Source organism: Cyclopterus lumpus, chromosome 19, assembly GCF_009769545.1.
Source record: "Cyclopterus lumpus isolate fCycLum1 chromosome 19, fCycLum1.pri, whole genome shotgun sequence".
Lineage (NCBI taxonomy): Eukaryota > Metazoa > Chordata > Actinopteri > Perciformes > Cyclopteridae > Cyclopterus > Cyclopterus lumpus.
The window spans coordinates 5,570,469-5,596,823 of NC_046984.1; the positions used below are offsets into that span (position 1 = coordinate 5,570,469).

General features: G+C 44.0%; 1 protein-coding gene across 1 annotated transcript; it reads left to right on the top strand.

Annotated features, from left to right (window-relative positions):
* Window positions 1–1,452: 1,452 nt before the first annotated feature.
* Window positions 1,453–16,856, top strand: frmpd2 (FERM and PDZ domain containing 2). The gene is made up of 30 exons (XM_034558121.1): window positions 1,453–1,605; window positions 3,200–3,321; window positions 3,514–3,677; window positions 4,146–4,211; window positions 4,319–4,498; window positions 4,627–4,702; window positions 5,131–5,218; window positions 5,507–5,663; window positions 5,767–5,838; window positions 5,960–6,134; window positions 6,351–6,483; window positions 6,645–6,783; window positions 6,964–7,116; window positions 7,213–7,398; window positions 7,530–7,689; window positions 7,817–8,009; window positions 8,153–8,253; window positions 8,381–8,461; window positions 8,847–8,954; window positions 9,375–9,491; window positions 10,357–10,538; window positions 10,835–10,933; window positions 11,245–11,338; window positions 11,847–11,932; window positions 12,599–12,794; window positions 13,641–13,855; window positions 14,600–14,666; window positions 15,479–15,687; window positions 15,862–15,952; window positions 16,796–16,856. Exons 2-28 carry the CDS (start codon window positions 3,201–3,203, stop codon window positions 15,514–15,516), a joined length of 3,447 nt encoding a protein of 1,148 aa, XP_034414012.1. The 5' UTR covers window positions 1,453–1,605; window position 3,200; the 3' UTR covers window positions 15,517–15,687; window positions 15,862–15,952; window positions 16,796–16,856.
* Window positions 16,857–26,355: the final 9,499 nt, after the last annotated feature.

Genomic DNA, 26,355 nt, shown 5'->3' on the forward strand with positions numbered 1-26,355 from the left:
GTGATGACACGGCGGTAGCATTTTTTTTTTTGCTATCATACACGATATTTATTGCTGCTGATTTTAAAATACATATACGTACTACATACATAAATAGATGTATGCAAACGTTGTATAAACGAGTTTGCACCAGTGATTACATTCCCTGTCAACAGTTAATGCTACCAAATAAAGTTGGGTACACCCATTTTAATATCCATTCATTTGAACAAATTATAGGTTGGCTATTATAGCCTGAAAATGTGTGTGCTAAATTATATTTGGTAGATTCCGATGTCAGTTTATCACGTAGCCTACAACTATAAATTGAGTAATTCTACCTTTTATGAAGGTTTTACCTTGTACAACTTTATTACATTGTGTATTTTAAGTACTGTACTTAGCCTAAATAAAATGTTGATGTAGGCCCAGTTTGTTATACTAAATACTATACTATCTAAGCCATAGATTTTTCAGAACATTTGAAACGATTATCAAATGCAATGCATTAATTGCATTATCTAAGAAATATATACGTGTGACGGTGTATAATGTCTGCCTGAAACATCATATCACACAGTTCATTTAATCAAAGATGTCCTTCTAAATCATTTTCCGTACCAGTTTTTGAGAATTCATCACCGGGACTTTGCATACTAGAGTGAGCGTGTTTAAAGAATTATTATAGGTGTCACATTTATGCATCTTGCTGCACATGCAAGCATCACTCTGACCTTCTGCCACATGTCAATGTGTTAATTATTCCTTGGGCTGTAATTTACTCTCTTGATGATGTGGCTGCAAATGAAGCATATTCTATGTGGCCGTGGACAAGAAAATACTGTTTAACTGTAAATAATTGAGGCATAGTTTGCACATCAAACTGCAGAACAGCAGGAACAGCACCTCTCAGAGGCCCTCGGTGCTCAGTAGTTACTGTTAAACTCACCTATATGAATCCAAATATGTCACCTGTCCAGACATATCCTTCAGAATAGTACTTGTATCATTGATACTTTATTACATTTGATATTCAATACGTTACTTTTTAATATTACATATATTATTTCTACATGATGTTGTTTTTCTCTTTTGTTAAGTAACATTTCAAATGTGTTTTAAACACAGAAGAAAGGTAACATAAGCCATGAAATCTGAACTGTGTTAGTCAATCAACTTAATCTATGTAAGGTGAGAAAGTGGGACAATTATTGTGTCGCTTGAGTGTGAAACATCAGATTAACACAATGGCTGCCCCATCTGCCGTTCCCTCGCCCTGCAAATCCAATTATGTTCTTACGTCCCCCGGCCTAAAAATAGTTCAAATTAAGCAAAATGCAGAAACAACACGTCATTAGTTGTGAGCAATTTATGTGACGGAGCTGATGTGTCCTTTGCGTGGAGACGATTGATCTGTCCATGACGAAATGACCGTGTGTGTGTGTGTGTGTGTGTGTGTGTGTGTGTGTGTGTGACAAGATGCAATGACAGACAGTAGCACCGGGACGAGGGAGCGGTGGTTGCAATGGCAGCAGGGGATGCATGAGAGGAAGAAGGATTAGGTCCAGAGTGGCGGATGTCTGAAGGAATTTGAGACGAGTCTTCCCAGATACCGGATGAAATAAGGTACACTGCGTTACGGGTCAAGTTGTAATGTTTTTTAGCCTGAGCGTTTAGTGGTATAACCACCTGTGGTTCCTGAGTGTGTGATTGCAGACACAGTGCTGGCTGAGGGCACGAGGCGCAGCATTCCTTACAGATATATATAAGGAATGTAACAACACACTTTCCATAATGTAGACAAATAGTACAGATTTGAATGAGACGTAGGGCGCTCCTGTGCAACGAATCACACCATTTACTCGCACAGTAAATGGTGCAGAGGGAGAGGATAAATGAAGGCAACAAATAGCACAAAGCCCCACTCAAACCTGGTCAATAACAGACACACACACACACACACACAAGTGGCATAATCCCCTAATTTGATTACGTGTGATTACATTCAAATTGTGGTAATTTTTTCACACAAGACATTTTGACATGTCACAGGAGCAAAAGCACTGGGGGTAATATCACAAAACGAATGGTGGGTACATTTGCATTCAGCTGCTTCGGTTTCAGGGTCCGGTGCGTCATCGCTGGCTCACAGTCGCGCCGTCACAACTTGCATGTTCCGCCTGGACGAGAACAGAAACAGCGTGAATGTTACTAGTAACACGTGTGCTTTTGTCTGTTGTGGAAAAGGCCGTTACTGATGGCTGCCAACAAGGCTGTTTGGGTGAATCAAAAGTGCATTATCAGAGCGGCGTTAAATTAACTTGTAATAAATTCATAGAAATTAAAGCAGTAAAGTCATCAATGAAAAAAACTAAACAGGAACATAATAAAGATTCTTCCATTTTTCTGGTATCCTCTAATATGAGAAGGAATGAGATGGTTATAATAAGACTCCTTCTGGAGGCGACATCCGGATGTTAATCTGATTGTGAAACAAGCAATGAAAACGCGCAGGTTGCTGTGGTTACCGAGAACCAATGCTAATACTTCAGAGGGATTTGTTAATCTGTTCGCCCTTCTTCCCGTTTTGTGCCATGAGCTCAGCGGAAACAGATGGAACTGGTACAAACAAAATGAGCAAACAAAAAAGCACATAAAGCACAAATATAATCTGTTTCCTGTGATCCTCTCGCCATTAATCCGGTCGAACGAAAAGGGAGCATGTTCCTGTCCGTTCTGCACGTTTGCTTTTTTTTTTGGGAGAAAGAAAACTAGATGTGGTCCGTAGAGATGGCTGTATTCTGAGCGTGAAAAGCGAAACAAAAACGGTTGGATTTTTACAAATCTAAATCCACTCAACCTTAAGCTTGTCTATCTCAAACGCCGACCTCTGACCTCTGAACGTTAATTGTGTCAGACGTACTTAGCAGTGGGATTCCAGCCCGTGAGGACATTCAGCCTGTTTGTTAAGAAATGACACAGCTCCTCCTGTAATGTGCCGTGCTGTGGTATACAACAGTGTTAATCCGGTAACAGGTATTACATATTAAAAAGCTATTGCTATTTTAATGTAGATAAGTAATTCAACTAATGTGCAGCACAGAAAAAAAACACACGTAATATAGCAGTATATAGTCTTTCAAACTGCAAACGTGTGTGTGTGTGTGTGTGTGTGTGTGTGTGTGTGCGTGTGTGTGTGCGTGTGTGTGTCCCCCAGCAGGATGGGTACATTTGTGACCCTGGCAGAAGTGTTGGAGGGCCGGGGTTCGAAACTAGATGAGGATGAGGTCTGGTGTCTGCTGCTCGCCACCACTGATGCCTTACTGGCCATTTCCAAGAAAGGTAACCGCTCATCAGTTCCCATTTCCTCCTAATTCCACCTGTTTCAGTGCACAGGGCTCTATTCTCAAGCAGCATTCAAGAGCATCCAAACAGTCTGAGGTTGAAACGCTGCGAAATAGCGGCAGCAGAAAGACTAGAGGAACCCCTGTGAGTTCCTAAATGTCACCAGTTTGCGTTGCGCTTTCCGTTCAGGTTCGGGCAACATGTGCAGTGTGCTGAGCCCAGGCTCTGTGCTGCTGTCAGCCAATGGGAGCCTGGCCTTCAAGAGCTGTGCCCGGTACGAGGACGTGGCCTCCTTCACAGCTCCTGAGATCCAGCAGGGCCAGGCTGCCTCCTCCAGGACTGCAGCCGAAAAGGTTCGGGAAGAACTCGCACTTGTTGTGAGGAAAATCTGCTGCAAAGATGTCACGACGTGGGCAAGCGGGTTCCAAACCTGGGGGAGGGGTCGCAAGATAAATCTGAGGGTCATTAGATGATTAATGGGATACCTTTTTTTTTTCTTTTTTTTTTAAATGTCACTGCTGAAAAAATGCTTTGTTTTGGGAGGACACAAGTTAAAAGGTTTGAGCACCAGGATATCATGAAATAAGAAGAAATCAGGTCCATGTAACCTGCTATTTGTAATTAGTCCACAGTATTCTTGGATAGCACTTTGCTTGGAGAGGAGTAATACCCCATGTCTTTTTAACTGGCCAAAGATTGTGTATGAAGTTAACTTTAATAACGCCAGCAAACGTCAGTTAATAGCATGAGCTCTGCACATAAAGGAGCATCCTTATAGTCCAGCGTGTTAACATCTGAATCACTTTCTCCGCTCTCCTCAGATGGTTGTGTACTCGCTGGGGATGACTCTTTATTGGTGTGTTGATTATCATCTACCTCAAAACCAGGTACTTTCCTTTTTTTTTTTTTTATCTCTTGCTCCAACTACTTCTTGCATATTCTTAGTAGTTTTGCATTATCAGCCATTTTTTGCCATCGCTTGTTTTCCTCCCAGCCGGTCCAGCTGAGTGCGGAGCTGGAGGGTTTGCTGCTGAGCATGTGTGAGGACATGGTGATCCGGAGGACCGACCTGCTCACGGTGCTGGAGACCTGCGAGCTCCACCACAAGGCCTTGATGCTGCCTCCGGCCGATCGGCTCGTCAGGCAGCTGGTAGAAGACGTCTACAGGAACTCAGTGAGTGGGTGGATGAGTGGGTGGTGTTGGTTTCAGCTGCTTCGGGGAGGAGGTCGTGTTTGGTTTTGAGATGTTTTCTTTATTTTTTATTGCCTGTTTCCTTGACCTGGACAGTGTTGTCTTTGCAGGTTGATCATGTGTCCATGGCTGAAAATGGATCCCGGCTAACAGACCGCAGTCAAATGATCAGGGACAGATTACACAGTAAGAAACTGATCCCATCTGTCAGACTCGCAGTCCATCTGAAATTAAACTGCAACATTTCTTTGTGTCTGCTGCAGCGTTCATAGAGCTGCTCTGTGAAACCACTTGTCCTAAAGTCTGCTTCTTATATCACACGCCTTTTGTCCTGCACCTTTTCAATTTAGTTTCCTTTTCTTGTTGAACGGCAAAAAAAAGGGACGGTTGCATGTGATTTCACTTTAAAGCAATAGTTCAGCATTTTAGGAAATATGCATATTCACTTTTATTGCAGAGTAAGATGAGGAGAGTGGCACCAACCAGGTTGTAACAATCTTCTCATCTCACTAAAAAAAAAATTAAAAAAAAAGGTTTTTAGACATTTTCCATCCCAACTGTGAAAGCCATAATATCAGTACGATATAAGTATTGCATACCGATTTGTTTTTCAGGGGGCTCTTTCAGTAACTCATCATGGGCACTGAACAGGAAGATTTCTAGAACATTCTCCGGAGCATCTTATCCATGCGAGCCATTGGGGTATGAAGCATTACACGTCTTATAACGTTATTATAATACAATCATTTGTTTTATTTCGAGCACACAGCACCTTGTCATTGACCCATTAACAGGTCTAAGGCACAGTAATAAACAAACGTTGCCTCAAAACCGACCAAATTCAAGTTGAGTTTGACATGTTGCTAAAAAGATAAACAGCAATAACCACAAAAAGAAACCCTGAGGAGAATGAAAAGAAATGTGTGATGTTTGAGTGATAGGTCTTGGCTCCCATCACACTGAGGATGGAAAACTCTTTTTTTTCCCCAGGATCCCCTCGGGATGTGCTCACAGGGAGCGATACGGCAGCTGGCAGCAGCTGAACCGCGGCCCCTGCAGTCCGTACATGGACGGCAGCCGCAAGGCCGTCTCCAGATCCCTCGCACAGTTTGAGTCCACGATGAGTCTCAGTGACAGGAAAGTGAAGGTGAGCCGGGGTTATTATAATGATATTCATAGTAATAACACATATAGCTCATCACATGTGTCTTCGAAAACCTTGCCTTTTAATGGTTCCTCCTCTGTTGCAGGACATGGGTCCGGAGTTTATTAGAATGTTAGATGAGCCTCTGGTCGTCTTGGAGCTGCCCGCATCCATCGTGGTGAGTTCTGGAAAATAGAAATGGAATCATTTCTCACCCTTAACATATTTGGCAACCATCAGTTTTTTGTTTTAAATCTAATTCTGTCCTTAAAAAATAAATAATGGTCTCCCTTTCGTAGTCAAAGAAAGGGAAGTCTCCATCCACTCAGAGAGAGCTGAGTGTGTTGATGCCAAACAGCCAGAGCATCCTGGTCAAGTGTGAGGTGAAGACCAGAGGAGGGGACGTCTTTGACATGATCGTGGCTCACTTCAACCTGGTGGAGCATTTCTACTTTGGCCTTGCTTTTATTGACGGTAAAGAGGGAGTCTTTCTGGAGGTGCTCTGTTTTTTTTAATAGCAATTTATCTGAACACACTGAGCATTTTGGGGTTCTTTAGGTTGTGTCATTTGTTGATACGTTACATCCCGGTGGGAAGACATGCACATACCAAAAAGACCGTTGTCTGTGGTGTTATGTCTGTCAACTCATATTGTTTTTTTCTGTGTTCTTTTCTCTATTCTCTGGTCAGATAATGAGTTGTTCTTTGTGGACAATGAAACCAAGATTTCCAAAGTTGCCCCAGATAGCTGGAAGAAAGTGCCTACGACCACCTTTGTCCTTTTTTTCAGGGTCAAATTTTTTGTCAATGACATTTCTCTTTTGTGAGTATTGCTCTCTCTCTCTCTCTCTCTCTCTCTCTCTCTCTCTCTCTCTCTCTCTCTCTCTCACTCTCTATCTCTCTCTCTCTCTCTCTCTCTCTTGCGGCAACATGTGCAAAGTGCAAAAGTCGAATCCTTTAAACGTGTGCGGCCTTCTCTGTCAGGCACCAGCAGACCCGCCACCAGCATTACCTCCAGCTCCGCAGAGACCTGTTGGAGGACCGGCTGTCCTGCCATGAGGAGACGGCTCTGCACCTCGGAGCCCTGGCCCTGCAGACGGAGTGCGGAGACTGCATACCGGAGGTTTGTGCGCCACACATTAGAGCATGTCAAATTAATCCAATAAAAATAATCATTTTGTAAAAAGGTCACCCCAAACTGAACAGCATTTTTAAACATTGAGATATAAATGGCACGGCATAATTACTGGAGAGGCAACGATGGAGTGTCTCTAAATGAAAGCTTTTGATCGGTTGTGTTTAGGTGTACGGTAGAAACTACTACCGCCCTGACCAGTACGTCTCCAAGAGCGTGATGGAGAAGCGCGCCTTGCCTCACATCCAGGGCGAGCTGCTACGACTTCACACCAACAACGCTCAGATGCTCGCCGACGAATCGGAGCTCGAGTTCCTCAAGGTGGCAAAATAGGAAATTCACATCTAGCGGTAATGACTATGACGGCCAGTAATAACACATGGAGCACAGTCATCCCTCTCTGTTTGTCCCTTTTAGGTGTGTCAACAGTTGCCTGAATACGGCGTTTTTTTCCACCGCGTGATTCGTGAGAAAAAGCCTTTAGAGGGAGCGATCACGCTGGGAGTTTGTGCCAAAGGAGTCATCGTCTTCGAGGTTAAAGATGGCTGCCGATCCACCAGTCAGACTTTCTATTGGAGGGAGGCAGCAACCATCTCCTCTAATGTGAGTGGAGGGATGGCGATTTAATTCCTCTACACAATTGTGAATATAAATGCTGCTGGCTGGCAGTGACATTCGTCATTTTGGCTTTGCGTGGTATTCCCTTAAAAAACCTTGCCTCCGTGTTCCTGCAGAGGCGGAAATTTGTGGTAGAGAGCCGTGTCAGCAAAAAGAAGCACATCTTTATCGCAGAGAGATCGAAGATAGCCAAATATCTGTGTAACCTCTGCTCCGCCCAACACAAGTTCAACAATGAGATGAGCTCCCGTCAGCTCAGCCACAACCTGGTCTCAGGTCAGTTGTTGCACCATGACCATTACCAAAGCCATCTTTTTGAGTTGTAGACCCAGCCGCGGCCCCCAGAAGACATAATTTGGAAGGACTGACTAACTCTTCCTTGTTTCTTTTCCGTTACCTCCAGAGGAGAACATGGTGCAGTACGCTGCAGTGTGCCGCGCTCAGAGCAGCCGGCTCAAGACCTTCTCCTGTTCCGAGACGCGGCAGGACGACAGCGGACTAACCACGCCTCAGGACGGGTCCCTGAACAAGCTGTGCGATGACGTCACAGCCAGGATCGAGGCGCGCCTCAAACAGCAGCTCATCAATGAGCAGAGGTAGCTTTCAGTTCTTCTTCTGCCTATTCCAAACATTAAAAAAAAGAAGAAAAAAAGATGCACTTCCTGTTCTCAGAAGACAGAATTGCGTAATGGCTCATTATCCCTATTGTCGCATTGTTTTTCCTGCTTTTCGTCTGCAGTACCGGCTCCAGCAGTCAGCGCAGCAGCACCGGTATACGTTCCCCAGCCTGTTCTCAGAGGAGCGGATCCGAAGCCCCTTCTGGCTCCCCGGCGGCCAAAGGTCCATCACACTGTCATCACACTGGCTGGTTGTCTCTGCCGGACCTGGCCTACAAACGAGCCGCACGATCAACAACGTCTCTGCCGCTCCTTCTTTTAACGTGCCGTTCTGCTTTTGTGTCTTACAGAAAGCTCAACAAAACTGGAGTCATCGCCAGAGAGAGAAGTCATATGCGTTAACTTAAAGAAAGACCCAAAGCTCGGCCTGGGTGAGCTCAGCAGATTGATATGACCCCCCCTTCCCCTCAGAGAGTTTGTTCTGATTTTGATGTTATAGAAATGCACTGCTCCACCACTACAACCAGGCGGTGAATTGTTTATTCCTAACAGTTTTTGTTTAGTTCACTACTTCGTGAACGACCCAAAAGCCGTCCGCTTCTTCAGCACCACGGACAGCGCCGTGGATTTATCGATACACAGTTCGGCCCCCGGATATTTCAATGAGTCAGGCAGACTAGACTAAACCTATTCAACTAAACTACCCCTCTGCCCCCTGCACGCTCTCTTCTACAAGGGTATGGAGAAGGGGGGGGGGGGGGACACGGCATGCATGTTGGTCTTCTCTCAACACATACGTGGTTTGTGCTCACACAGGTGTTGTGATAGTGGGAGAAGACACCGTGGGCCACTATGACTTGGGCATCTTTGTTGCTTCCATTGTGCCTGGTGGACCCGCTGATAAGGACGGACGCATCCGACAAGGTAGAGGACCATGTGGATATTTCTACTTTCTCAGCAACGCTGTCTTCAAGGTCTTACCGAGGTTCCAGAGCTCTCTGCTTTATCCAATTTAGAAATCAAATGTATCCTCCTGATTTTCCCATATCGTTTCTAATTCAAATGGTGGCTGCTTCATTTTGGTGCAGTACCCCCTCACGTGTGTTCAATTATTATTTTTTTTTCCTTTTGAGTTCATCCAGCATCGTGTTTTTAAGGAAATGAATGCGGAGAATATGTGTTGCGGGGAAGTGCAAAGGAGGACAGGGAGGGAATGGGAGGTGTCTGTTTGATAAGGTCACAGGGCCTTGGGGGTCACACGTGGGTTCAGAGGTGGCGGGGAGGTCTTCAGACTCCACTGATACTGGACACCGGGCACCAGTTCACTGTGACCTTTGCCCGCAGGTGGTCGTCTGATCTCTCTGAACCACATCAGCCTGGAGGGCGTCACCTTCAGCAAGGCAGCAGAGGTCATGCAGAACAGCCCCGAGGAGGTGCAGCTCATAATCTCACAGCCAAAAGGTGCTCCGTGTGTGGTTACTGTTGTGTGTGTGTGTGTGTGATCATACTGTGGTGATTTAGTAATTAGCCTATTCTCATGATGTGAAAGTAAGAAGGATTTCCTTTCTCTGCCTTGTCTTGTTGTTTTTAGCATGCCTCCCTGGGTGTATTGCGTTGCCCTCTATTGTTATATGCAATAATATGGAGAACATTTTTAGTGTGTTTTAAGACTTGTTTGTCTGTTTTTGTTGACTTATCCTGCTCACAAGAAGCCGTCCTCCACCTCTCATCATACTGCACAGTTAAAGCTTCAGAGCCATCTGTCGTTACAGACATCATGTTCATTAGTGTTATGAAAATGTTTTCTCCATCTCTTTACATTTGAAATGCTAAAACATATATATCACAATGTTTTCACTTATATCACAATCAATATAGTGGTTAAAATAAATTTAAAATACGCTTATTGACATTCTTGCCGAGCGTTAGATGAGACAAATCACAGAATCTTTATATTAAATATGTTCAATATATTATATTAATATATTAAAGCTGCACACAAAATAGGGGCCACTAGCTGTTTAGTCTTATTGCTAAGCTATGCTTACTGGCTACTGGACTTCTTAAAGGGACAGTGTACTCCCTCAGAGGTGCTTGTTGGATGTTGGATGGTCAAATTGCTTTGGACACAAACACACACACACACACACACACACACACACCTATCCGCTGTGTACTTTACAAAATCAACATTATGAGAGCGAATAAGCATATTTCCAACTTCAGACGAAAGAAAATGAGAAGAATAGTTAGCATCTCTCACCATATTTCAAAAGCGTTAGTATTTTGAGGTGTAACATTAACTGACTGTTGTTTCTCTCCACAGTGGCCCTCAGCCCCAACAACGTGCGCTCTCCTGTGCTGCGGCATTACGAGTCTCAGACCACAATAATGACGGACGTCCGATCACGGGATGACAGCTTGGAGGAGATTGTTTCGGTCACCATGACGCCGAAGACCTGCAACAGGCTTCACGTCCCCCGAGAAGCACGAGTCCTCGGTGCACAGGTAGAATCATGGGGACAGTTTGCTTTTGTGGCAGTGTCTTTATTTATATAAGTATAAGTATTTATCCTGAAAAGGGTCATTGAGTAATCTATAACCTATTAGACCCCATATAGGCAGAATTAATGTCCACAATTTAACTTGCTGTACTTCGGACAGTAAGTTTAAGTCTTTTTCTTTATTTAGTTGTACTTGTGACTGTTAATATCTGCCAATAATCCATATGGTCGCATGGGTCAGTGTGCATACAGAGATACAGGACCGAAGTGAGTGTCGCTTCTATCCGTGTTGGTTTTTAGGACAGCTGCTCTCTGTCCGTCCCCCTGAACTGTATGAGGCCGGAGGAGATCACTGTGGAGCTCAGAAAGATATCAGGAAGTCTGGGCATCAGCATCTCTGTAAGTGTATGAAACATCTCCGACATGTAATATCACTGACATCGAAAACATGTAAAATAGTGCTAGCCAGAAGACAGAACAACCTTATTTCTTTGATGTAAAAGAAAATGTGAGAAAATGAGCAGTCAGGGAGTGTAATAAGTGCAGCAACTCATTTACAGCAGTGGGTCACAAATCTGCTCAATCTGATTACCATCTGACAAGATTACAGAGGGAGAGAGGTTGGTCCAGGTTACTTCACCCTCCCCAGCACCAGACATCAGTGTAGCACAGATATGTTCTGATTCAAAGTGTCATGGTGAATCCTTCAGGGTGGTGTCGACACGATCCTTCCTAATGGAGGAATCTACATACGAAGCCTTGTTCCGGGAGGCGCTGCCGAGAGAGACGGCCGAGTACGTTCAGGTACAACATGATGGAGAGCAATCTTATCAAAGTGCTTTATTAATACTATATTTATGTTGTTTACAGTCATGTGAAGCTTACCCACCTATTGATTCCTTTGACTCTTTCTGAATTTGATAGTGAGAAAGCCCTGAGCATCTTGAGCACAGCATTATTGGGTGTTGTTTAGATAATGCATCCAATAATGAGTAGCATATTATATATTCAGATAAATAGGAAAAGAGGGAGAAAAACAAAGTAGGGTACCAATTATGTAATGATATTTTAATAATCTTTTTACATACAGTAAATAATTAAATGTAACACATTAGATTTATTTTTAAGCATCTCCCCCCGAGCCATAACAGCTTCCAGAGTGCAAACAACACCGTGTCACGGAAATTCATCACTCATTAAGAATGGGAAATTAGGTGTGACCATGTTGGCATTTAATAATCAATAATTGGGAGAAAGAGGAGAACAATCATGAATCTGTTTCTTTATTGGCCTCAAACCTTCTCTGTTACAGGGGACAGGCTGTTGGAGGTGGATGGGATTAGCTTCCAGCGCTTCACCTACCGGCAGGCTGTGGAGCGTCTGAGTAAAACTGGGGAGGTAACGGACAACGTGTGACTGACGTTGTGTGACGTCAGTGGGAGAATCGATGGTTATCTATATATATAAACTGATGATGATGATCGTTATCTACAAGATGGATTGGCACGGAAAATTTAGACGCAGATTTACGGCTCCGAGAGGACGAATGCTTATGACTTTGACGACGACCTGACTTTTCCCTCTAGCGTCACCACGACTATTGATATTTATGGTTTTGAGTGAAATGACTCAACGACGCCCGGATGCATTGTCACAAAAGTTGGCATACGTGCATTCACGTCCCAACAGGATGAATTGTAATCACAATGGCGAACCCTTCAGTTTCCTTTTTTCATCAGGTCAAAATGGTAAATTGTCCAAAACTTTTGGTTTCAGCTCTGAGTTGTGTGCAAATTAGCATGCTAACATTATACCTGCTAATCATAGCGTTGTCATTGTGAGCCTGGGCTTTAACCCTCCTCACAAGACCTTTGGCTCAGCTGACTGTCACCCCTCACAATCGTCATATTGGCATCAAATACATTTTGTACTTTGCCACGTGGATACAAACTGACAAACTTTATGAGTGCGTTTGCACAACTTGTTTTTTTAGAATCGGATCCTGAGACCGGAGCACAAAGCTGTTGCTAGTGATTCTCACGTTTCCCCTCTCCTCTTGTCCAGCTGGTAACCTTGGTTGTGGAGAGGGTGTTGGTAAACCTACCCAGGGGTTCTGTTGGCACAGAAACCCTCAGCAGTGTATCCAATCAGAGCATCAGCCGAGCTTCCAGCCCGCTGAGGATCAACAGCTGCTCATCCATCAGCGCTGCTCCAAACGTGACCTCTGACCGGCCCCGGGACTACAGCTTCGTCACTGATGGTAGGGGAACTCCGTTTAGCCCAATGGACCCTGAACTTAAGTGCACAATAAGTGCCCTAGCAAACTAAGAAAGCCCACGATCTCTTTCTGGGAGGTGCTCAGAAATATTTGCTGAGAGCATTTGAGCTCTTGCCAATTTCCCATTATGAATACAGTTTTGCCAATAGATCGATATGCAGGTCTTAGGAACCTTACACTACTGAGGAACAACCTGCGCCAGAGAGCCGGTTGACTCTAAGCTGTGTTGTGCTTTAATAGCCGACCACGGCTGCTTCAAAGTGAACCTTGACACACTTTCTTCTCTTCATCCTGATCTTCCTTACTGACTTTGACCTTCCCCTCCTTATCCCCCCTTATCCTTCGGCCTGTCCTCCTACATCTGTCATTCCACTTGCCTCCTCTCATTCTATTTATCATAAACAATGAATACAATTGAATGTATACTGTTGCCTTTCATCATGTCTACGAAGGGATAAAGAGGATTTGCGAGTAAAGGTGTATTTATCTTGAATGTGACTTTATTTTTAATTTCTCGATAATACTCATCCTGCGATGAAGATAATCTGTTCTGTAGTTGACCAGCGGGGCGTGACGAGGGCCGAGACTTGACACCGAATATCAATTCTGCTGTTATTGTTGCATTGTAGTTTTCAATTAAAGTTTAAATCGCAGCAGAATTGATTCAAATATACTTCTCATCAGCTTTTTTATCTTTTTCCTCCCTCCATCCCTCGATCCCTTCCACCTCCTCTTTCCTATCCCCTTTAACCCCTGACCTCTACACACCTGTACTGTGTTTGCCATCCTCGTTATCCTATTACTGCCTCTGTCCTCCCGAACCCTCAGACAACACCCGAGAAGTGACGCTGACTAAGATCGCCAACAGCTTGGGCTTCAGCTTCCTAATGTGTGAGCTGGATCCGCCCACTCAGGACTTTGGCAGCCTGGTCCGGATAAAGCAGCTTTACCCCGGCCAGCCCGCCCAGCAGAGCGGCAGGATCCAGGAGGGAGACGTCCTGTTGGCAATCAATGGCCAGTCACTCAAGGAGCTGCCCTACTCAGTATGTGCACATTGGACATTTAGTCTATTCAGATGTTTTTATTCGTCTCATTAGTAATCCTTGATTTGGTTTTACGTTAAGTGGACTTTTCTTTCATTTACTTGGTGTTATTTGCATGAGGATTTATCAGTTTGACACATTGAGTATTTCCATTTTATTCAACTGTGTACTTCTACATCTCAAAGGCAAATACTGTTTTACTTCATTTGTACTCCTTTAGTTTCAGATTGGAAGTTTTGATTCCTCTCTTTTCCAGTGAAAACCATGTATCTCCAGATTTTGGGATTTTTTAATTATGAATTTTTCCTAATAAACTGAAGGAGGAAGGGTTCCTTTATGTTTGGAGAACATTCTCCTACTTCTCAAGCTATACAAACTATTTAAAAATAGTCACAAAGCTGAAAAAAGGGCAGTCTTTCTGAGGTCATAAAATGTCAGAAGACCTTTTTAGAGATATGTAATGTTAGGATTATCTTATAGACCAAGATGCATTGCTGCAGCTTAAACTACCCAACAGTATATAAAGTAATGAATATTAACACAACCGTAAACATCTACAACAATAAAATTATTATTAATTCAGAGACACAATGCCTTCTTTTACTTTTAATCATTTAGATTACATTGTGCTAATAATACTTACACACTTGTACTTAATAAAGGTTTTAATGCAGGACTTGAACTTGTTATGGAGCATTTTCAAAGAGCGGTGTTGCTGTTAAAACGTCTCTCTTGTGTCTGTAGAGGGTGCTAAAGCTGTTCAAGACTTCAACGCTTGAGGTCCGACTTACTCTCAGTCGACCTGCTCCAGGTACACACACGCACACGCACGCACGCACACACACACACACACACAAAGTCCCACCATATGACATACATAGGAGTAGGATTTGTTCAGCCTCTTTTTTGTTGTTATTTTATGTATCTTTAGTTGCTTTGTGTCTCTTTGTGGTTGCTTTGCTCCTTTTCTTAGTCCTTGTGAGTCTCTTTAGTTGTTTTGTGTCTCTTTGTGTTCATTTTGTGTCTCTTTATGGTTGCTTTGCTCCTTTTCTTAGTCCTTGTGAGTCTCTTTAGTTGTTTTGTGTCTCTTTGTGTTCATTTTGTGTCTCTTTATGGTTGCTTTGCTCCTTTTCTTAGTCCTTGTGAGTCTCTTAAGTTGTTTTGTGTCTCTTTGTGGTTGCTTTGCTCCTTTTCTTCGTCCGTGTGAGTCTCTTAAGTTGTTTTGTGTCTCTTTGTGTTCATTATGTGTCTCTTTATGGTTGCTTTGCTCCTTTTCTTAGTCCTTGTGAGTCTCTTAAGTTGTTTTGTGTCTCTTTGTGCTCATTCTGTGTCTCTTTGTAGTTGCTTTGTGCCTCTTTTTAGTCATTGTGTGTCTCTTAGTGGTTAATTTGCTTCTGTTTGTAGTGTTGTGTGTCTCTCTGAGTCATGTGGTGGTTTTGCTCTTATTATTTGGTCTCCTTTTAGTCTCTTTGTGTCTCTTTGTGCTAATTTTTTGTTTCTCTTTGAGGAAGGGCAAGGAGGCCCCCCTCACACTTCACTCTACTGTGCATGGTAGCTGCGCAGTAATTGAACTACTGGCTAACACCCACATCATTTCCTCTCCCATTTGTCTGTTTTCTGTAGGGATCCTTCCTTCCATTGAGCAGTTCACTGGCACATGAGTGATGTCACAGTGTCACACAGCACCAGCATCAAGGGATGCTCAGAAGCAACGCTGTGCTTCCTGTTCAGTCAGGAAGTGGTGATGGAGACGGAGGAAAGACTGAACTCTATGTGTGTTTGGATCGGTCCATCAAACCGATCCTCTCGATGGACTCCGACTCTGCTGAAAGGTCAGTGGCGTTCCGCCGCGTGACGCAACGTGTTGTCAAGCCTCTTGATGACTGGAGAGACGGAACAGGACACACGGTGCTTCACCGCAACATGTCGGGTCTGAATCCGAGCTTGCTGCTCGCTTTGTCTTTAAGCTTCTAACCAACCGTGAGGTTTCTGTTTCTGTTTACTAGGCACGCCGAAGACACAGTGACGTGGCAGGAGAGCGGAGAGGTTGGCGGCTGAATGTGGATGGATTTGTGGAGGCAACAGTGAAATCAAAATGTGAGTAACTGGATAATTAGGGAGCCTAAGGGCATTATTAAACATGTTAAATACGTTCATTACATTACATTACATGTCATTTAGCTGACGCTTTTATCCAAAGCGACTTACATGCATTAAACCATGGGTCCAAACTCAGAACAACAAGAATCAAGAAAGTACAATTTCTTCAATGAAGTTAAACTACAAAGTGCTATCAGTAAGAGACATTTAAGTGCTACTTAAGTGCTACTAAAGTGCTACTATGGTGCTACCTTCCCTATTCAAGGTATAGTCGAAAAAGATGTGTTCATGTCTATTGCCAGCGAAAAAATGTTTCCTACCTACTGTAGTTGGAACTACCACAGAGGAGGTGTGGAGTACTTTGCCTGGTGTCTATCTGTCTGTTCATTTTCTAAATTTGAGTTGTCAGTTGTATCCAAACATAAGCATTTTTTTTTACTTATAGTATGGAACAATTCAGATCCATACTTTCATTTAAACTGCTGCTGTAAAGCAACCATCGTCTGTTACTCCCAGTTCATCTCTCAGCCACAAGGTGGCAGCAGAGTGCTAAAAGTGTGTGTGGCAAACGGCAACCACCAGTGCATTATATAACATTGAATTCATTGTAAACTCATTTCAACTTTTTAAAGAAGAATAGCGTTTGATTTGTTTACCACCGTGTTGAGTGCACGTCTAAAATGTTTGTTTATTAGAATGCTTCAACATTAATGCTTAAGATTTTTTAAAAAGTTAGTAGAGCCACGAAAGAAAAACTTTGATGCCAAAATAGTACACGCAGTTAACTGCATTTCTTGGAGACAAAGGTAATAGTCATTTTTTTAAACATTTTTTCCATAGGAAATCCAGAGGAGGCATTTTGTTGACACTAACGAAGAAGAAGAGGACAACTAAAACCAACTGTAAAATAATAGTTGTTATACATTGTTGTTGAGGTCACACAAAATATGTTGCATCTTGAAATAACAAACTTGTGGATGACATTTCTCTACCATTAAAAGGAATGAACTTTTCTGTGTGTTGAAATGACGCCCGTGAATACAAACCCTCGTTTTCCCATAAAAACAAGAGTCATTAAACTGAGTCTGACCTGAATATCGATGATCCACCAACAAACACTAATTTAGTATCTGGACCCAACACACACACACACACACACACACACACTCACCTCCCTCGGTGAGGAGCCAGTAATGGCCTCTCGTAAATAAGGGTTCCTATATTTCGGTGAAACCCAGTAGTGCATCTGGATCCCATCAGAGCTCGTGTTCCCTTTGCAAATGATCCCAAATGTTTCTAATTATGCCAGTGGAGTCGGCACGAGGCTGTGTGAGCGCTTGTGTGTGTGTGTGTGTGTGTGTGTGTGTGTGTGTGTGCGTGTAATCGCCCTGACGGACACGCACACCCATACGCTGGCCTCTGTTTATTCATGAACAAGGTAACGGAGACGGACAGCGCGGTCTTGACCTCTGCGGCCTTTGCTTAGGTCACTGCACGTGGTGACGACTGATGAGTGAAAGATGGGGCGGAGATGGATTTTCTCCACCGGTCTCGTCTGCTGCCTTCCCCCGCTGTGCTTAAAGGGTGGCTGAGGATGAGTCGTGCAAATAAAAAAAAATATCACGCCAACCATATGTTGAGTGTCTACAGTGAGAGAAAGTTATTGGTCTCATCCACAGTGAAAAATACCTTCCTAACATCTGTATTCGGGCCGCTGACGTTTAGTAAGCCAAGCGTTCAGTATGCAAGAGCTGCATCATGTTTAATACATGTTCCTGGTTTGAGTCTAAGGGTGTGGATGAACCTTTTCACCGTGCATTTAGCATGCAAGCCGTGCAAATGGGATTGTTTGCCCTCCTCGCATTGTGTTGTTACAACCTCGTAGGTGCGTGACTGCACACACCAGGGAGCATTTCATTAAGTGCTAACACAGTATTATGAACTTTTTCTCAGCTACTTTACCATATATTAATATGCTGGAACTGAGCCACCGTCAACTATGCCAAGTGTTGTGTTATATTGTAACGAAAAGCATGTTTAGTTTTTTTCTTTTTTTTTTTTTTAAAGAGGAGAGCACCACCCATTTGCTGGTTGACTTTTGTTGATCAGCCGCGCGTGTGACCGTGCACCTCGGTGTCTGTCCACAGATAATCTCGCATTGTGCTGCAGCAAACCGCCGGACAATTTGTGGTGACTCGAAGCGCCTTTTATTGCCTGTTCTATACTGCCGCACCGCCAAACTCCACAGTTCCACTCCACTCATCGGTGAACCTTTTTTTCTGCTCATTGTTTTTTTTGTTTTTTTACGACCAGCAAAACTTCCCCGTTTTGGTTCGGTACGGAACTTTGAGCACACGCTCTGGGTGTGACATGTCCCACCCACATGCTGTGGTACACGGTACTGTGCATTGTACGCAAGTTACAAAGAACAGCATTATACAGTAACTGGAACTCCAACGAGGTCTGGTGTGACCTCGTCCTCACCTTGATGTCAGCGAGGAGAATGTGACGTGAGAATCTGGCTCTAAAAACCGCCAACGTCGCCCATTGTTTCATACTGCGTCTCCAACGCACGGACACGGATACGCGTCTCCGCTCCTGAGTCACATGGCTCCGTGACCCCCAAAGTAAAAAAAAAACACCACCCAGACAAATGGGCACAGTGATGCAGTTAAGCAGGCCTCAAAGACCTCTCTCTCTCTTCGCATTACAAGGCATTGCGAACGATTCACATTTTCCACTGCAGCCACAGATCTGTCCAGGGGCAGCAGTGGCTGCTGGGTAATTGCCGTTTCGCCTCCGTCTTTTGATGTCACCTCTCGCTCGGCAATTTCCCCAATTAAATTGATTGTGATAATGTGTAAAGTGGGCTGTCACGATTAAAGGTAAGCCGTGTTGTTTTTGAGAAGGGCCTCAAATCCATCGCCATGGCTGCGACGCCAAGCATCCAGCAGGCACAAACTCCGGGCTTGGAAAAAGGTTTGAGACGTGAAGGGGAAATCATCAAATGTGACTTATTACTGGCAAGTGGGAAAGGATGTTCTAATTATAATTATATCCTGACCGAGATGGTTGATTTAAAAAAAAAAAAATGAAAACAATAGTAATTGCGCATTTTAATTGCGCAGTCAGCCAAATAATTCCACCTTTCTGGGCGAGACACGACGACAAAGTAGACTGAAAAGGTAATTGAGGGGACGTCAGCGAAAAGGAGTCCAAAGCGAGCTCAATGCATCGAATAGATAAATAGACTGAAGGGGTAAGTGGGTGTGCGCACGCTCACACTCTTCGGGGAATGGAGAAAAATCAAAGGAAATGGGAGAGTGCTACAGCTAGCCCCTGATGTGTCAACACTGTTCAGTGTGGGAGGTCGCCCCAGGGGAAAGCCGCCTAACACACCAGGGAGAAATTCAACAGCTCTTTCAACGGAAGTCCTCATCATACATCTCCCCCACTTCGGGAAAGCAAAACACAACCTGACGAGATGACCGTGGAGCCCCGGAGCTGGAGCTGGCCTGCGGTTGTCTCACTTTGCGAGCTGGAAAGGAACGTGAAAGATTTACTCACTTTGACGACAGAAATCCGATACTTCATGTGTCAAAGCTCAGCAGAGCGGGATACAGTATTTATTAAGGTGAATTTGGCATGTTTTTACGTCTGCCTGGGGCTGATAAGGCGTCTGATGCCAGAGGTTCAGTGATTGCTTCATTAGATGAGATTTACAGCTCTCCCGTTCTCTTTGAAATAAATACTCATTTTGACCCGGAGGAACTTTAAGGTATTCACAGGATCCACCTTTCCTGGGAAAAATGACAATAATATGTCTCATGCTGGTGTGCTTTCTCAGGAAACACCCTTCCATACACTTGGTTACACAGTTTTACATCTGAGTACCTAGCAATTAGCTAACATCGTTGATTGGGCATGTCGCTCTGCCAATCCGCCAACAAACCTTTGTCTGGGGACACGTTTATCACATTCATGAATTATAAATCTCTGTTGCAAATCTCCAAAAATCCTCAGTTGAATGCGCTCATCTATTCATCACAACGTATTCCTGTGGTATTTAATATTTTCTTTTGCTAATGTGTTACGCTAGCGAGTTTTTCTATATTTCCCAGCGGAGATAAAGGAGTGCTGGCGTGGGACTGTTGAAGAGGCATGGAGCCGGTTGCACCGGCTAGCGCGTTTGCAAGTTCAAATTTAGCATAGTCATGACTTCTAAATGGAGACTTATTATTACTCATTTAAATGGGTTGCATCAAACCAAAGCAGAGGTGGTTATTTCTTATGCAGAGGCTACTAAATAGTTAAAACCTGGTTCAACTGTGGCATAATCGAACCAACTGATAAGAACTAACGTTAGCTCACTACTATAGGAGTCGTACAGAGTGAGAAGGTGCTGTGGACATATTTGACCTCACGCATGGGCTTTGTCCGCAATGACTCCCTCCGTACTGCGCTATATTTACTGCCCTTCATTTTATTTGAGCATCCACAGTTATCCGTAGGCCTACCTTCAGTCAGAGCCCTTTGGTGTGCTCATTCTCCCGCTAGCCTGATCTGTTCTTGGCAGGACAGAGAGGACAGAGAGAGAGCGGTCAGTATTCTCAGGTTCTTTTGATGCCAGAAAACCTGGTTTTTCAGCTCTCACTCGGCACCTTTTGCTGAGGAAAACCATCTGTGCAAAGGATCAAACGGCCAAAAGGAAAGAGGCTCAGTCTCCCTGCAGTGGCGGTTAGGCCAGGGCCCGATGTTCTGCGTAGTTCAAGGCCAAGAATTTTGGTTATGGACAATGAGGGAAGAATGTTACTTGTAACAGACAAAGGAGAAATGGGACTTCTATTTCCCTGAATCCCTTTACAGTGATGATAAGACCAGAAGGATGAGGTACGATGCGTCAAATCAAGTCATTTTCCCAAAAGCCTTAATGAGGCTTACATAAGGGGAAGGAGTTTCATTTAGCCAAAAACCCTATTTGCACGGGACTAGCATTACCATGGGACCTCATGTGATTTAGAAATTATCCCCCCACGTCTGTATTTCGTGAGGTGCAGACTGACGGAATGAGTGTAGTCTGTATCTTTAATGTCATTATTATTTTATATGGGCCTACACATGTTTATATAACGTTTATATAATACTCACAAAGACTTCTCCCTCCCGTCTGCCTTCTGAATTTGCATTAAAAATGCTGACAAAATCAATACATTTCTAATTGCCAATGCAGCCTCCATAATTCTCAACCTGGAAAAGGTTACGAAAAAAACATGAAACAAAAACAAATTGCAGACATTTGAACGAGACTAATATGTGACCACATGACCTCTGTGTTTGGAGAAATATGGGAGATAATTTGCGGTGTAATCATTACTTGACAAATTAGGGACACAGGGACGTCGAACGGGGTGTTTTAATGGACCAAATGTTCCACGCCGTCGAATGCAACACGCTCCATTGCAACTTTATGGTTTGAATCCTGATGTAGAGCACCGCAAACACGAGTGAGGGAAATTAATCACGGTGACGATTGTTGTACAGTATAGGAGGCAAAAGCAATAAATAGAAATTAAGATTTTTTTTTTTTTTTTTTTAAAGCGGAACACACTTATCCTGCTAAATAAAAATAAAAAGTTACGACAGGCAGCTCTTCTACCAGCGTTGTATCTGGAAAAAAACGGAGCTGACCTTCAGGTGTGCATCCAGCTCATGGAGACAATGTGTTTCTGTGCGATGCAAACGCCAGCGTAAATGATGGATTTTACGGGTGCAGGAGTGGAGTTACGTCCTACGTGAAAATGTCCAGCATGGACGTGCGAGTACATTGTGAAGGCGATAATCGTTCTGTCAGTCGGGTGGCACGAGCATCCGCCACATGAACGCATGCGTTCAGTACAACTCTCACGCGTACTGTAAAGCCCACCCATCTGCAGTCAGAGCCTGGATCATCCAGAGCCATCTCTCTCTCTCTCTCTCTCTTTCTCTCCCTCTCTCTCTCTCGCTCTCTTTGCACCCAGCTACCTTCTTGTCCAGGATAAACAGACCGGCCTCGGACCCTCCACCTCGCCGCAGCAGTTAACGTCGGCCTCCGTGAAACGCAGCGAGACCGCCATCGGCCCCAGATAAATTTTACAAGTCCTGCCCTCCATCAGACCGCCCCTTTTCCCCCAAAGGCCCCGTTTCCCCCCAACCCAGACCACTCCCCCAGGCCCCATTAGCACTCTCGAGCTGAGGTTTTACTTAAAGAAAATGTTCTTTTACGCACAGCTGCTCCAGAGACAGAAACCATTTGGACGGGCGGGAGCTAAAGATCAGCCATATTTTGAACTTAGCGAGCTTGGGATCTTAACCAACCGAGATTGCATCATAAATTTGAGGCTTCGTTCTCTGATTTATGTCCTCTGAACCGTTGGAGCAGCTGAAAAGCTTTTAATGTCTGGCTCGTTCTTCCTATACTGGTCCAACATACAGTAGATAACAGGCAGGGAAGAGGAGGGGAAATGATACACACATGTGCGCAGACACACACACACACACACACACAGAGATATACACGCATTGCAACAAAAAAGAATGGGTGTATATTGTGAAAATAAAGTGCAAAATAAGCATGTACATCTATGGGGCTGTGGCGTGCGGGGGAGGGGAACCTATCACCACTTGGCCTGCAGTCCTCATCAGGTGCACAGAAAACAGAATGAATTCTCTTTTAACCCTTCCACCATACTTTTTCTATAATTGGGTCCAGAGTTCATCTTTCCCTTCGTCCTATAGCTGCTGCCTTACTCCCTAAAAACGGTGGTGTTGTTTCAGCCATTAATGGAGTGCTGCAGCGATGATGTATGTGTGTATGCCAACCCAGGAAGTCAGCTTCACACTGGTTTCCTCCACAAAACGCCAATGGGATCTTTGCATTGGATCTTTTGCAAACGATGGTTGACGATACTAACACTCTTTTGATAATCTTGTTTATTTGATGGAGACTAAAAAAACAAATATGAGGGATATACACATTAAGAACCATACATAAATATCTCTTTCCCCTCTCCCTTCCCAAAGCTTTTTACTTTTGATTTGGCAAAAGTAAATTGAAGATGAGACTCAAAACTCTGAAGAGGACGCTAAGCTAATGGCTGTGGATGTAGCGTTCTTTTTCTCTTCCTCCTCTTCTATCTCTCCCGCCCATCTCTTCCTTAATGTATCCCTACAGACGAGTAGGCCACACCAGAGCCATAAATCTCGGCTCTGTATCTGTCCATCACTTCACATAAAAGTCTTATTTGTCCCAGTAAAAACTCAAGTTCCTTTCCCTGTGAATGTTTTAATTTTTTTATTTCGGGTGGGCAAGGATCCCTGTAAATAATTTGTTGCCATGCATTTTACAAACCATCCTCCGAGTGCTGTGCTTGGAGCGGATGATTTGATGCACAGATTGATACAAGGCGGACTGGAGCTTGAATTAAGGATGGATGCACGCATGTGAGCAGACTGTGTGTTCTTGCAGGTCAAATTGTCTCCACCTGTTATTCTGTCTCCTGTTGCTTTTCCAAAATGTTGCGAAACATTTATGAATCTTGACCTCGGACCCTATGAATAGGACCGTGGCTGAAACGTGGGTCTTCCAGCAAGAGTCACTCAAAGGACACACCGAACAACCAGTTGTTGGTTTTCTAATCCCAAAAGAAGGAAAGGTTGTCCACGTCCTCCACAAGGACAGTGAATGATGAAGCTACAGGAAATGATCATCTCCCATCACCTTACTGAGCGTTATGGGGAGTTTTTGATATTTCAGGAATCAGGAATAGATAGCGACCAAAACAAGGAATATATTGAACTTTTATATTGGAAACACAACCACACCCGCTGTACGTGCAGATAAGGAAACATGCTTGCTAACTAAGTTTATCACATCAACTGAGGTGATAATATATCAATGTTCATAACTCCTTTCCCAGCTTCCCCCGAGTGGCCAAAAAATGTATGGATTAAACTTATGATTCAAGTCACTTTTGACCTTTCTCTTATTATGCAGGACCACAATCTTTCCCTAACCCAAATCAAGGTATGTGTGAGCCTAAAACAGAAAAACAATACTTTATTTGTAATGCATCCGGATGATGGAATGAAAAACATTTAAAAAAAGTTCTGATCATTCTTACTTTTGGTCCGATATGTTCTGTCTATAAAATCATCAAATACCTTCAATCTTGTTTCCTCGTTAGGTTGACAAATAGAATGTCTACTGGCAGCCATTGAAGTGAGCGTCTATCAAACACGTTTGCCAAGTCGTGGTATGTCATTAGTGGGAGATAGGGTTGCTACGGTCGGAGCTACACATGTTTGTACAAGCAATTGAGGGGAAAGATTTCCCCGTTGACTCGTGTTGTTCATTCCGTTTCACAGAAATGACAAATTGGTACTTTAGTGCACATGGGTTGCTTCGACTGCGACGGGAGGAATCGTGCACAGTCATAACGCTTTTAAATACATCGTCCTGGAACGCAGCTCACTGTACGGCGTGCATACACTCTGCATGCTTGAGTCCCGGCATCCTCCGTGACGGAAAAAGATCCGAACGTTGCGACATTGTGTTATTGGGACGCTCGTTGGCTCATCACAGTGTGTGCAGAGCCAGAAGATGGCAGTGCAGCGCTTCATTTGGTGTCCAAAGGACTTTGTGCTGCATGTGCCACAGCTCCAGGTGTGGATCGGTGCTCCTCGGCCTTCAAGGGCTCTGAGCCAACTGTAAGTCATGAGATACTCCCCCTTCAGGACTGATTTCATAGTAGCCTCTGTGCTCACTGCACTCCATCACCTGACACTTTCTTTAAGGGAATCTGTTGTTACCTGCTCAGTGAGAGGCTTCTTCGATGTGTTATCTGCTTGATTCATCTTATTGTGTGTGTGTGTGTGTGTGTGTGTGTGTGTGTGTGTGTGTGTGTGTGTGTGTGTGTGAATGTGTCCATCATTATAGATGAATCAGTCTGCTTCTGTCTGTGTCTGCTTGGCTATTACCGGAGCAGACAGACCATCAGATTGTTAAAATGTACCCTACTAGTGTGTGTGCATGCGTGTGTGTGTGCGCGCGCGTGTGTGCGTGTGTGTGTGCGTGTAGTTGCACATGTGCATCATTGTTAGGACTGTGTCCACAGACCGAACCAGACTGGAAAATGCGCGTTGTGTGAGAACGTTGTATGAAACGAAACGAGATCGTCTAGGAATCCAAATCCAAGCTTTTCTTGGTCGATTTCTTTCGTAGTCACTATTGTAATAAAAGACTACACGCATTCTTTTTCTCCAAAGTGTGTATATCAAAGTCACCGGGTCAAAACGACTGCCGTTTCATACAAACACGTGCCCGGGAAATAAAGGTTTACTTTAAATCATACCTGTCGTCTCATGTGCCACCTTTCACTCCGTCTCAATTCCGTGTTCCACACCCTCACCCGTGTGTTGCACATGGGCAGAGCAGCCAGCGGCTCTTTGGATGGAGCTTCTAAACACAATAAATAATGACAGAGTGTCTGTCACATGTTACACTTGTTACGCGGCACTAAAAACCTCACCCTGAAGACCTGCAGCGTCGTCGTGGGACGTTCCACTAAACTGTAGTCAAAAGTCTGAATATGTTTCTATGTATTTGTGCATAAGTGTAACTGTGATTGTGTCTGCCTGTTTAGTTTAAGTGTGTGTGTGTGTGTGTGTGTGTGTGTGCGTGTACGTCTATGTGAACAGGTGGATAGTGGCTTAGAGTGCATACTGTGTGTGTGTGTGTGTATGTCTACGTGAACAGGTGGATAGTGGCTTAGAGTGCATACTGTGTGTGTACGTGTGTGTGTGTGTACGTGCGTGTGTCAGTGTGTGTGTGACATTGGCTTTTCCATCTGCCATTACCTCACTGTTATAATAACACCATTATTCTCACTAACTAAGATTCCATCCTCAACTTTTGATGATAGTTGAAGCTCATCCAGCTTCAATGTGTGTGTGTGTGTGTGTGTGTGTGTGTGTGTGTGTGTGTGTGTGTGTGTGTGTGTGTTTCCCTGCCAAAGGTGAATGCCCCAGGTCACACAGCTGAGCCGGCTGGTTTGGGCCAAAAAATGTGTCTTCTTTTCTCACTGGGATGGATTTTATTCCTCCAGGTGCCCGGGCTCTGTTTGACTGTGTGTGAGTCTCCGTGTGTGTGTGTGTGTGTGTGTGTGTGAGTCTCCGTGTGTGTGTGTATGCATGCTTCCTGACTTAGTATACCCTCGTCATTCTTTCATTAATCACGACCCTCAGACATTCTTTTTCCTGTCAAAAAAGAAAAGACGAGACGAGAGACAGATGATCTTTGTTTCCACAAAGACACTTCTTTGATTTCCGCCAGCGTCGTTCCTCTCCCAAACCGCTAAGTGGGA